Source organism: Aphelocoma coerulescens, unplaced genomic scaffold, assembly GCF_041296385.1.
Source record: "Aphelocoma coerulescens isolate FSJ_1873_10779 unplaced genomic scaffold, UR_Acoe_1.0 HiC_scaffold_251, whole genome shotgun sequence".
Classification (NCBI taxonomy): domain Eukaryota; kingdom Metazoa; phylum Chordata; class Aves; order Passeriformes; family Corvidae; genus Aphelocoma; species Aphelocoma coerulescens.
The window spans coordinates 147155-160636 of record NW_027183595.1 but is presented as its reverse complement, the minus strand read 5'-3'; the positions used below and the strand labels follow the sequence as shown (position 1 = coordinate 160636).

Here is a 13482-nt window from a genome sequence, read left to right as displayed (position 1 = left end):
CCCATTTTTTCCCCATTTTTCCCCATTTTAACCCCCAAAACCCCATTTTTTCCCCATTTTCCGGCTTTTAACCCGATTTCCCCCTTTTTTCACCCAAATCCCCCCTTTCTTTAACCCTTTCCAGACTGGACCGAGGGGCCCCGCTGCCTGAGTGTCCCAAATCCCCCAAAATCCCCCCAAAATCCCCATTTTCACCCCCAAAACCCCAATTTTAACCCAATTTTAACCCCGTTTTTCCCCATTTTCGCCACTTTTAACCCGATTTCCCCCCTTTTTCACCCAAATCCCCCCTTTCTTTAACCCTTTCCAGACTGGACCGAGGGGCCCCGCTGCCAGCGCTGCCGCCCGGGCAGTTTCGGCCCGGGGGGGTTCGGGGGGTGCCGCCCCTGTCGCTGCCACGGCCACGGGGACCCCGAGAGGGGCTTCTGCCACCGGGCCACCGGCCAGTGCCACTGCCGGCCACCGACCACCGGCGCCCACTGCGACCGCTGCGCGCCCGGCTACTACGGGGACCCCAGGTGGGTGACCTGGGATAGCCCAAACTGACCCAAAATGGCCCAAAACTGGCCCGAAATGGCCCAAAACTGCCCCGAAATGGCCCCTAAATAGCCCAAAACTGACCCAAAACTGGCCCAAAAGCGCCCAGCAGGGGCCCCACTGCGACCGCTGCGCGCCCGGCTACTACGGGGACCCCAGGTGGGTGACCTGGGATAGCCCAAACTGCCCCAAAATGGCCCAAAATGGCCCAAAATGGAACAAAACTGGCCCGAAATGGCCCAAAACTGCCCCAAAATGGCCCAAAACTGACCCTGAAATGGCCCAGAATAGCCCAAACTGCCCCAAAAGGGCCAGAATGGCCCAAAACTGCCCCGAAATGGCCCAAAACTGCCCTGAAATAGCCCAAAACTGCCCCGAAATGGCCCAAAACTGCCCTGAAATAGCCCAAAAACTGGCCCAAAATGGCCCAAATTGGCCCAAACCACCCCAAAATAGCCCAAAACTGCCCCAAAATGGCTCAAAATTGACCCAAAACTGACCCGAAATGGCCCAAAACTGCCCCAAAATGGCCCAAAGCTGCCCTGAAGTAGCCCAAAATGGCCCCAAAATGGCCCAAAACTGCCCTGAAATGGCCAGAATAGCCCAAAACTGCCCAAAATGGCCCAGAATAGCCCAGAATAGCACAAAACTAACCCAAAATGGACCAAAACTGGCCCGAAATGGCCCAAAACTGCCCCAAAATGGCCCTAAATAGCCCAAAACTGCCCCGAAATGGCCCAAAAGCGCCCAGCAGGGGCCCCACTGCGACCGCTGCGCGCCCGGCTACTACGGGGACCCCAGGTGGGTGACCTGGGATGGCCCAAACTGCCCCAAAATGGCCCAAAATGGAACAAAACTGACCCAAAACTGACCCAAAACGGCCCAAAATGGCCCAAAACTGCCCCAAAATAGCCCAAAACTGCCCCAAAATGGCCCTAAATAGCCCGAAACCAGCCGGAAATGGCCCAAAACTGCCCCAAATGCCCAAAATGGCCATGAAATGCCCCTAAATGGCCCCAAAATGGCCCCAAACCACCCCAAAATGGCCCAAAACTGCCCCAAAATGGCCCAAACTGACCCGAAATGGCCCAAAATGACCCAGAATGGCCCAGAATAGCCCAAAACTGCCCCAAAAGGGCCCAGAATGGCCCAAACTGCCCCAAAATGGCCCCAAACTGCCCCAAAATGGCCCAAAACCAGCCTGAAATAGCCCAGAACTGCCCCGAAATGGCCCAAAAGGGCCCAAAACTGGCCCGAAATGGCCCAAAACTGCCCCAAAATGGCCCAAAATAGCCTGAAACCAGCCTGAAATGGCCCAAAACTGCCCCAAATGCCCCAAAATGGCCATGAAATGACCCTAAATGGCCCCAAAATGGCCCAAAACTGCCCCAAAATGGCCCAAAACTGCCCCAAAATGGCCCAAAATGACCCAGAATGGCCCAAAACTGCCCTGAAATAGCCCAGAACTGCCCCGAAATGGCCCAAAATGGCCCAAAACTGACCCAAAATAGCCCAAAACTGCCCCAAAATGGCCCAAAATAGCCTGAAACCAGCCTGAAATGGCCCAAAACTGCCCAAAATGCCCCAAAATGGCCATGAAATGACCCAAAATGGCCCCAAAATGGCCCAAAACTGCCCAAAATGGCCCAAAACTGCCCCGAAATGGCCCAAACTGCCCCGAAATGGCCCAAAATGACCCAGAATGGCCCAAAATGGCCCAAACTGCCTGAAATGGCCCGAAATGGCCCAAAACTGCCCCAAAAGGGACCCAAAATAGCCCTAAACGGCCCTGAAATGGCCCAAAACTGCCCCAAATGCCCCAAAATGGCCATGAAATGACCCAAAATGGCCCCAAAATGGCCAAAACCACCCCAAAATGGCCCCGAACCCCCAAAATAGCCCCAAAAATCCCCCAAAATCTCCAAAAAATCATGAAAAAATCATGAAAAAATCTTGAAAAAATCCCAAAAAATCCCAAAAAAATCCCAAAAAATCCTAAACCCCAAAACCAAATAAATTCCCAAAAAATTGATAGAATCCCCCACAAAATCCCCCCAAAAAATCGAAAAAATCCTGAAAAAATCCCCAAAAAATCATTAAAAAATGGTAAAAAAAATCCTAAAAAGTCCCAAAAAATCCCCAAAAAAGCCCAAAAATCCCCAAACCCCAAAACCAAAAAAATCCCCCAAAATTGAAAGCAGCCACAAAAAATCCATAAAAAATCCCAAAAAATCATTAAAAAATCCTAAAAAATTCCAAAAATCCCCCCAAAAAATCCCAAAAACATCCCAAAAAATCCCGAAAAAATCCCAAAAAATCCCTAAAGTCCAAAACTAAAAAATTCCCCCCAAAAATTGAAAGAAACCTAGAAAAAAATCCATAAAAAATCCCCCAAAAATTGAAAAAATCCCAAAAAATCATTAAAAAAATCCTTAAAAAATGGTAAAAAATCCAAAAAAAATCCCAAAAAATCCCAAAAAAATCCCAAAAAATCCCAAAACATCCCTAAACTCCAAAACCAAAAAAAAACCCCCAAAAATTGAAAGAAACCTCAAAAATCCTAAACAAAATCCCCCCAAAAAATCGAAAAAATTCCTAAAAAATCCCCAAAAAATCATTAAGAAATGGTTAAAAAATCCAAAAAAAATCCCAAAAAATCCCAAAAAATCCCAAAAAATCCAAAAAACCCCAAAAAATCCCTAAACCCCAAAACCAAAATAAATCCCCCCAAAAATTGAAAGAAACCCCCAAAAAACCCATAAAAATCCCCCAAAAAATCAAAAAAATCCCCAAAAAGTCATAAAAAAATTCTAAAAAAATCCTAAAAAATCCCCAAAATCCCAAAAAATCCCAAAAAATCCCTAAACCCAAAAACCACCCCAAAACCCTCCAAAAAATGAAACAAAAATTTTTAAAAAATCGAAAAAATACCTAAAAATCCCAAAAAAATCATTAAAAAATCCCAAAAAATCCCTAAAAAATCCCAAAAAAATCCTAAAAATCCCCAAAATCCCCCAAAATTCCCCAAAAGTGTTTTTTCTTCCTCAGGAACGGGGGCGTGTGCCTGCGCCGCTGCCGGGGCAGCCAGCTGATCCCCACCCCAACCCCCAAAACCACCCCAAAATCCCCCCCAAAAATCCTAAAAACATCCCCAAAAAATCCCAAAAATCCAAAAAATCCTAAACTCCAAAACCATAAAATCCCTCAAAAAATTGAAAGAAAACCCCCAAAAAACCCATAAAAAATCTCCAAAAAATCGAAAAAATCCCCAAAAAGTCATAAAAAAATTCTAAAAAATCCCAAAAAATCCCCAAAAATCCCCAAAAATCCCAAAAATCCCAAAAAATCCCTAAACCAAAAACCACCCCAAAACCCCTCCAAAAAATGAAACAAAAATTTTTAAAAAATCGAAAAAATACCCTAAAAAATCCCCAAAAAATCATTAAAAAATCCCAAAAAATCCCTAAAAAATCCCCAAAAAAATCCTAAAAATCCCCCAAAATCCCCAAAATTCCCCAAAAAGTGTTTTTTTCTTCCCTCAGGAACGGGGGCGTGTGCCTGCGCCGCTGCCGGGGCCGCCAGCTGATCCCCACCCCAAACCCCCCAAAACCACCCCAAAATCGCCCCCAAAATCCCCAAAAAATCCCCAAAAATCCCCAAGAAATCCCAAAAAATCCCAAAAAAATCCCAAAAAATCCCTAAACTCCAAAACCAAAAAAAACCCCAAAAAATTGAAAGAAATCCCCAAAAAATCCATAAAAAATCCCCCAAAAAATCGAAAAAATTCCAAAAAAATCATTAAAAATTCTAAAAAAATTCTAAAAAAATTCTAAAAATCCCCAAAAATCCCAAAAAATCCCAAAAATCCCTAAACCCAAAACCACCCCAAAACCCTCCAAAAAATGAAACAAAAATTTTTAAAAAATCGAAAAAATACCTAAAAAATCCCAAAAAAATCATTAAAAAAATCCCAACAATCCCTAAAAATCCCAAAAAAATCCTAAAAATCCCCCAAAATCCCCAAAATTCCCCAAAAGTGTTTTTTCTTCCCTCAGGAACGGGGGCGTGTGCCTGCGCCGCTGCCGGGGCAGCCAGCTGATCCCCACCCCCAAACCCCCAAAACCACCCCAAAATCCCCCAAAAAATCCTAAAAACATCCCCAAAAAATCCCAAAAATTCCCAAAAAATCCCAAAAAATCCCTAAACTCCAAAACTAAAAAATTCCCCCCAAAAATTGAAAGAAACCTAGAAAAAAAATCCATTAAAAATCCCCCAAAAAATTGAAAAAATCCCCAAAAATCATTAAAAAAATCCTTAAAAAATGGTAAAAAATCCAAAAAAAATCCCCAAAAAATCCAAAAATCCCAAAAAATCCCTAAACTCCAAACCAAAAAAATCCCCAAAAAATTGAAAGAAACCCCCAAAAAACCCATAAAAAATCTCCCAAAAATAGAAAAAAAATCCCCAAAAAATCCTTAAAAAATTCTAAAAAAATTCTAAAAAATCCCCAAAAATCCCCAAAAATCCCAAAAAATCCCAAAAAATCCCTAAACCCAAAAACCACCCCAAAACCCTCCAAAAAATGAAACAAAAATTTTTAAAAAATCGAAAAATACCTAAAAAATCCCAAAAAATCATTAAAAAAATCCCAAAAATCCTAAAAAAATCCCAAAAAAATCCTAAAAATCCCCAAAATCCCCCAAAATTCCCCAAAAGTGTGTTTTTTTTTTCCCTCAGGAACGGGGGCGTGTGCCTGCGCCGCTGCCGGGGCCGCCAGCTGATCCCCACCCCAAACCCCCCAAAACCACCCCAAAATCGCCCCCAAAATCCCCAAAAAATCCCCAAAAATTCCCCAAGAAATCCCAAAAAATCCCAAAAAAATCCAAAAAATCCCTAAACTCCAAAACCAAAAAAAACCCCAAAAAATTGAAAGAAATCCCAAAAAAATCCATAAAAAATCCCCCAAAAAATCGAAAAAATTCCAAAAAAATCATTAAAAAATTCTAAAAAAATTCTAAAAAAATTCTAAAATTCCCAAAAAATCCAAAAAAATCCAAAAAATCCCTAAACCCAAAAACCACCCCAAAACCCTCCAAAAAATGAAACAAAAATTTTTAAAAAATCGAAAAAATACCTAAAAAATCCCAAAAAAAATCATTTAAAAAATCCCAAAAAATCCCTAAAAAATCCCAAAAAAATCCTAAAAATCCCCAAAATCCCCAGAATTCCCCAAAAAGTGTTTTTTTTTCTTCCCTCAGGAACGGGGGCGTGTGCCTGCGCCGCTGCCGGGGCCGCCAGCTGATCCCCACCCCAAACCCCCCAAAACCACCCCAAAATCCCCCAAAAAATCCTTAAAAAAATCCTAAAAAAAATCCCCAAAATTCCCTAAAAATTCCCAAAAAATCCCTAAACTCCAAAACTAAAAAATTCCCCCCAAAATTGAAAGAAACCTAGAAAAAAATCCATAAAAAAATCCCCCAAAAAATCGAAAAAATCCCCAAAAAATTCATTAAAAAAATTCTAAAAAAATTCCCAAAAATTCCAAAAATCCAAAAAAATCCCAAAAAATCCCCAAAAAAATCCCAAAAAATCCCAAAAAATCCCTAAACTCCAAAACCAAAAAAATCCCCAAAAAATTGAAAGAAACCCCCAAAAAACCCATAAAAAATCTCCCAAAAATTGGAAAAAAATCCCCAAAAAATCATAAAAAAATCCCCAAAAATCCCCAAAAATCCCCAAAATCCCCAAAATTCCCCAAAAGTGTTTTTTTTCTTCCCTCAGGAACGGGGGCGTGTGCCTGCGCCGCTGCCGGGGCCGCCAGCTGATCCCGAGCCTTTCGGGCCCCCTGGATTTGGGCTCGCGGGGGGAGGGGCCGGGGGGGGAGGGGCGCCCCTCCCCCACTGCCTCTGGCTGCTCTCGGTCACGGGGGGGCCCCGGCCCTGCCCCAAAAAGGGCCCGAATTGCCCCAAAATCGGCCTCACGCTGCGGCCCGACGGCGACCAGCCCTGCCAGGTCCGGGGGGGAGGGGAGGGGTGGGGCTTTGGGGGGAAAAAGGGGGGATTTGGGGAAAAAGGGGGGGGTTTGGGGAAAAAGGGGGGTTTGGGGGAGAAAAGGGGATTTGGGGAAAAAAGGGGGGTTTTGGGTAAAAATAGGGGGGTTTGGGGGGGGGAAAAGGGGATTTGGGGGGAAAAGGAGATTTGGGGGGAAAAAGGGGGGTTTTGGGTAAAAATAGGGGATTTGGGGGGAAAAAGGGGGGATTTGGGGAAAAAGGGGGGTTTGGGGGGGAAAAGGGGATTTGGGGGGAAAAAGGGGGGGTTTGGGGAAAAATGGGTTTTGGGGGGAAAAAGGGGCTTTGGGGGAAAAAGGGGGATTTTGGGGGAATTTGGGGGGAAAAAGGGGGAAAAGGGGGATTTTGGCGGGGGAAAGGGGATTTGGGGGGAAAAATGGGGGTTTGGGGGGGGAAAAGGGGGATTTGGGGGGGAAAAGGGGGGTTTTGGGGTAAAAATGGGGGATTTGGGGGGGGAAAAGGGGGATTTGGGGGGGATTTGGGGGGAAAAAGGGGGATTTTGGGTAAAAATGGGGGGTTGGGGGGGAAAAGGGGGATTTGGGGGGAAAAAAGGGGATTTAGGGGGAATTTGGGGGGATTTAGGGGGGAAAAGGGGGATTTTGGGGGGGAAATTGGGGAGATTTTGGGCAAAAATGGGGATCTGGGGGGGAAAGGGGGGATTTGGGGGAAATTGGGGGGAAAAAGGGGGATTTGGGGGGGGTAAATTGGGGGGATTTTGGGTAAAAATGGGGGGTTGGGGGGGAAGGGGTGGGATTTGGGGGGAATTTAAGGGGGGATTTGGGGGAAAAAGGGGGATTTTGGGCAAAAGGGGGTATTGGGGGAAAGAGAGGATGTGGGGAAAAAGGGGGGTTGGGGGGAACAGGGGGGGTTTGGGGGATTTTAAGGGGGGATTTGGGGGGGATTTTGGGGGGATTTAGGGGCAATTCGGGATTTTGGGGGGATATAGGGGGAATTTGGGGTGAGTTTGGGATTTATGGGGGGATTTAGGGGAAATTTGGAGGATTTGGGGTCGTTTCTCTTGGGGGCTTTTCAGGGTGGGGTTTTTTGGGGTCGGGGCTCTCTGGGCCCCCCCCAAACTCTCCCCAATTTCCCCAAATTCTCCCAAATTTCCCCCAAATCCCTCCTCCCCCCCCCAGGCAGCTTCGTCTACGCCTTCGATGGGGTCCCCGGCGCTGCTGGATGGGGGAGGGGTCAGGGGGGACCCCACCCTGATCGGGGCCCTCTGCGGGGGGGGGGGTCCCAGCACAGCCTCAGCCTGGAGCCAAGTCAGGTACGGGAACCCCAAAAACGCCCCAAAAAATCCACTCGGGGGACCCCCAAAAACCCCCAAAATCGACTCAGGAACCCCAAAAATCAACTCGGGGACCCCAAAACCCCCAAAAATCCACTCGGGGACCCCAAAAACCCCCCAAAATCGACTCGGGAACCCCAAAAATCAACTCGGGGACCAAAAAAACCCCCAAAAATCCACTCGGGGACCCCCAAAAACCCCCAAAATCGACTCGGGAACCCCAAAAATCAACTCGGGAACCCCAAAAATCAACTCGGGGGACCCCAACAAACCCCCAAAAATCCACTCGGGGACCCCAAAAACCCCCAAAAAATGGACTTGGGAGGCAAAAAAAACCCCAAAATATCAACTCAGGGACCCCAAAAACCCCCCAAAATGGATTCGGGAAAGCCCAAAAATCAACTCGGGGACCCCAAAAACCCCCAAAAATCCACTCGGGGACCCCAAAAACCCCCCAAAATCGACTCAGGAACCCCAAAAATCTACTCGGGAACCCCAAAAATCACTCGGGGACCCCAAAAACCCCCAAAAAATGGACTTGGGAGGCAAAAAAACCCCAAAAAATCAACTCAGGGACCCCAAAAACCCCCCAAAATGGATTCGGGAAAGCCCAAAAAATCAACTCGGGGACCCCAAAAACGCCCAAAATATCAACTCAGGGACCCCAAAAACCCCCACAAATCAACTCTGGAACCCCAAAATCAAGTCGGGGACCCCAAAATCACTCGGGGACCCCAAAAACCCCCAAAATGGACTCGGGAACCCCAAAAATGGATTCGGGAACCCCCAAAAAAACCAAAAATGGACTCAGGAGGCAAAAAAACCACCAAAAAATCATCTTGGGGACCCCCAAAAACCCCAAAAATCAACTCAGGAGCCCCAAAAAACCCCCAAAAATGGACTCAGGAACCCCAAAAATGGACTTGGGAACCCCAAAAATCAACTTGGGAACCCCAAAACCCCCAAAAATGGACTCGGGGACCCCCAAAACCCCCCAAAAATCTACTCGGGAACCCCAAAAATCAACTCGGGGACTTAAAAAAACCCCCAAAAATTAATTTGGGACACCCCAAAAACCCAAAAAAAAATCATCTTGGGAACCCCAAAAACCCCCAAAAATCAACTCAGGGACCCCAAATAACCCCAAAAATGGACTCAGGAACCCAAAAATCAACTCGGGGACCCCAAAAATGCCCCAAATCAGCCCCCAAATTCCCATTTTCGGGGTTTTTTTTGGTCGAAGTTTTCCAGGATTTTTTGGGGAATTTTTGGAATCTTAGGGGAATTGGGGGGGGGAAATTTTGGGAATTTTGGGGAATTTTTTGAGGAATTTTGTGAATTTTTTCAAATTTTTGGGGAATTTTTGTGAATTTTTCCAAATTTTTGGGGGAATTTTTTGAGGGAGTTTTTAGGAAATTTTGGGAAATTCTGGAGAATTTTGGGGGAATTTTGGAGAATTTTTGCGAATTTTTGGGGGAGTTTTTTGAGGGAGTTTTTTGGAATTTTGGGGGACTTTTGGGGGGAATTTTTGTGAAATTTTTAGGGAATTTTTGCGAATTTTTGGGGGAATTTTTTGAGGGAGTTTTTGGGAAATTTGGGGGGAAATTTTGGGAATTTTTGGGGAATTTTTGCAAATTTTTGCGGGAATTTTTTGAGGAATTTTTAGAAAAATTTGGGGGGAATTTTTGGGGGGAATTTTTGGGAATTTTGGGGGAATTTTGGGGGGTTTTTAAATCAATTTATTTGAAGTTTTTCTTGGATTTTTTGGGGGTTTTTTCCCATTTTTCCCCCATTTCCGCCCCGATTTTCCCGGGTTTTTTTTGGGATTGGATCTAAAATTTTTGGGGATTTTTTGGGAATTCTTTGGGAATTTTTGGGGTTTTTAAAATCAATTTATTTTGAAGTTTTTCTTGGATTTTTGGTGGTTTTTTGCCCATTTCTCCCCCATTTCTGGCCCGATTTTCCCCAGGGTTTTTTTTTGGGATGAACCCAGGAATTTTGGGGGGAATTTTGGGATTTTTAGGGGTTTCTAAATCAATTTATTTGAAGTTTTTCTTGGATTTTTTGGGGTGTTTTGCCCATTTTTCCCCCATTTCTGCCCCGATTTTCCCCGGTTTTTTTTGGGATGGATCCGGGATTTTGGGAGGAATTTTTGGGGAATTTTTGGAATTTTTAGGGGTTTCTAAATCAATTTATTTTGAAGTTGTTCTTGGATTTTTTGGGTTTTTTTGCCCATTTTTGCCCATTTTTCCCCCATTTCTGCCCCGATTTTCCCCGGGTTTTTTTTGGGATGGATCCGGGATTTTTGGGCGAATTTTTGGGGAATTTTTGGGAATTTTTAGGGGTATTTAAATCAATTTATTTTGAAGTTTTTCTTGGATTTTTTGGGGTTTTTTGCCCATTTTTGCCCATTTTTCCCCCATTTCTGCCCCGATTTCCCCCGGGGTGTTTTTTGGGATGGATCCGGGATTTTTGGGGGAAATTTTTGGGAATTTTTAGGGGTATTTAAATCAATTGATTTTGAAGTTTTTCTTGGATTTTTTGGGGGTTTTTTCCCCATTCCGCCCCGATTTTCCCCGGGTTTTTTTTGGGATGGATCCGGGATTTTGGGAGGAATTTTTGGGGAATTTTTGGGAATTTTTAGGGGTTTCTAAATCAATTTATTTGAAGTTTTTCTTGGATTTTTTTGGGTTTTTTTTCCCCATTTTTCCCCCATTTCCGCCCCGATTTCCCCCGGGTTTTTTTTGGGATGGATCCGGGATTTTGGGAGGAATTTTTGGGGAATTTTTGGGAATTTTTAGGGGTTTCTAAATCAATTTATTTGAAGTTTTTCTTGGATTTTTTGGGTTTTTTTGCCCATTTTTCCCCATTTTTCCCCCATTTCCGGCCCGATTTTCCCCGGGTTTTTTTTTGGGATGGATCCAGGATTTTGGGGGGGAATTTTTGGGAATTTTTTGGGGTTTTTAAAATCAATTTATTTTGAAGTTTTTCTTGGATTTTTGGTGGTTTTTTCCCCATTTTTCCCCCATTTCTGGCCCGATTTTCCCAGGGGTTTTTTTTGGGATGGACCCAGGAATTTTGGGGGGAATTTTTGGGGATTTTTAGGGGTTTCTAAATCAATTTATTTGAAGTTTTTCTTGGATTTTTTGGGTTTTTTTGCCCATTTTCCCCATTTTTCCCCCATTTCCGGCCCGATTTTCCCCGGGGTTTTTTTTGGGATGGATCCGGGATTTTGGGGGGAATTTTTGGGAATTTTTAGAGGTATTTAAATCCATTTATTTTGAAGTTTTTCTTGGATTTTTTGGGGTTTTTTGCCCATTTTTGCCCATTTTTTCCCCCATTTCTGCCCCGATTTTCCCCGGGTTTTTTTTGGGATGGATCCGGGATTTTTGGGCGGAATTTTTGGGGAATTTTTGGGAATTTTTTTTCCCCCTTTTGCCGCTGTTTTCCAGGGATTTTGGTGCTTTATTTGGAAGCCGACGGCGCCGAGCCCTGGGCTTCCAGGCCAGGGCGGAGCCGCGGCCCTGCCCCCCCCACTGCCCCTCCCCCACCGCCGGCCCCTCCCCCCCCGCCTGCCCCACGGTGAGCGGGGAGCGGCTTTGGGGCCAAAAACGGCGAATTTGGGAAAAACAAAAAGGAAAAAAATGGGATTTTTGGGGGGGAAATTGGGGGAATTCGGGCAAAAAAAGAAAAAAAAAATGGGATTTTTGGGGGGGAAATTGGGGTTTTGGGGGGGAAAAAGGGGAATTTGGGTGAAAAAAATAAAAATACAGCAGGGGTTTGGGGGGAAAAATGGGGAATTTGGGAAAAAAAAATGGGATTTTGGGGGAAAAAAAGGGGAATTTGGGGGGAAAAAGAAAAAAAAACAACGGGGATTTGGGGGGAAAATGGGGAATTTGGGGGAAAAAAAAGGGGAATTTGGGAAAAAAAGGGGTTTTGGGGGGAAAAATGGGGAATTTGGGGGAAAAATGGGGGAATTTGAGGAAAAGAGGGATTTGGGGGGGGGAAATTGGGGTTTTTGGGAGAGAAAAGGGGAATTTGGGAAAAAAATGGGGGGTTGGGGGAAAATGGGGAATTTGGGGAAAAAACCAAAAAAAAGGGATTTTGGGAGGGAAAAATGTGGTGTTTGGGGGGGAAATGGGGAATTGGGGAAAACAATGGGATTTTTGGGGGCAAAAATGGGGATTTTTGGGCAAAAAAAGGGGAATTTGGGGGAAAAAAAAGGGGTTTTGGGGGGGAAAATGGGGAATTTGGGCCAAAAAAAGGGATTTTTGAGGGGGAAATTGGGATTTTTGGGGGGTTTTAAGTGGATTTTTGGGGGGAAATTGGGGATTGGGGGGGGGGAAATGGGGATTTTGGGTGTGGAATTGGGGATTTTGGGGTGGAATTGGGGATTTTGGGGAGAAATTGGGATTTTTGGAGAAAATCGGGAATTTTGGGGTAATGGGATTTTGGGGGAAGAAAAAGTTGGATTTTGGGGGCAGAAAATTGGGATTTTTGGGGGATTTGGGGGGGAAATTGGGGGGGGGTTGGAGGATATTTGGGGATTTTTTGGGGAGAAATTTGGAGGCAAATTTGGGGGGATTTGGGGGCAAATTGGGGCTCTTTGAGCCCAAAATTTCCGGGGAATTTGGGGTTTTTTGGGGATTTTTTTGGGGGGGGGGGGGAGGGAGGGGAATTTCTGGTGAATCCGGGATTTTTTTGGGGGGGGATTTTTGGGGGGGTCCTGACCCTTCCCTGCCCCCTCCCCAGGCCAGGGGGGGCTGCGAGTGCCCCGAGGGTTTTGGGGGTCCCAACTGCTCCTCCCCCCCTGGGGCCCGGATCCATCGTGTGGGAGCCCCTGGTGGCCGACACCCCCGAGGATGTGAGTGACCCAAAATCCCCCAAATTCACCCCAAAAACCACCCCAAATCCACCCCAAATCTACCCAGAACCCCCGAGGATGTGAGTGACCCAAAATCCCCCAAATTCACCCCAAAATCCACCCCAAATCCACCCCAAAACCCCCGAGGACGTGAGTGACCCAAAACCCCCCAAATCCACCCCAAAATCCCCCAAATCCACCCCAAACCCCCGAGGATGTGAGTGACCCAAAATCCCCCAAATTCACCCCAAAATCCACCCCAAATCCACCCCAAAAAACACCCCAAATCCACCCCAAAACCCCCGAGGATGTGAGTGGCCCAAAATCCCCCAAATTCACCCCAAAATCCACCCCAAATTCACCCCAGAACCCCCGAGGATGTGAGTGACCCAAAACCCCCCAAATTCACCCCAAAATCCACCCCAAATCCACCCCAGAACCCCCGAGGATGTGAGTGACCCAAAATCCCCCCAAATTCACCCCAAAATCCACCCCAAATCCACCCCCAAACCCCCGAGGATGTGAGTGACCCAAAATCCCCAAATCCACCCAAAATCCACCCCAAACCCACCCCCAAACCCCCGAGGATGTGAGTCGACCCAAAATCCCCCAAATTCACCCCCAAACCCCCCAAATCCACCCCAAAAACCCCCAAATCCACCCCAAAAAACACCCCAAATCCACCCCCAAACCCCCGAGGATGTGAGTGACCCAAAATCCCCC

At 45.7% G+C, this 13482-nt stretch overlaps 1 protein-coding gene across 1 annotated transcript in view; it reads left to right on the top strand.

The window, feature by feature from the left end:
• LOC138101361 (multiple epidermal growth factor-like domains protein 8) overlaps positions 1 to 13482 on the top strand; it is a 50505-nt gene that overhangs the window by 32594 nt on the left and 4429 nt on the right. The window contains exons 11-13 of the mRNA XM_068999158.1: positions 311 to 518; positions 640 to 696; positions 12648 to 12759. Of these exons, the coding sequence (XP_068855259.1) occupies positions 311 to 518; positions 640 to 696; positions 12648 to 12759 (377 nt within the window). The remainder of the gene's footprint in view (positions 1 to 310; positions 519 to 639; positions 697 to 12647; positions 12760 to 13482) is intronic.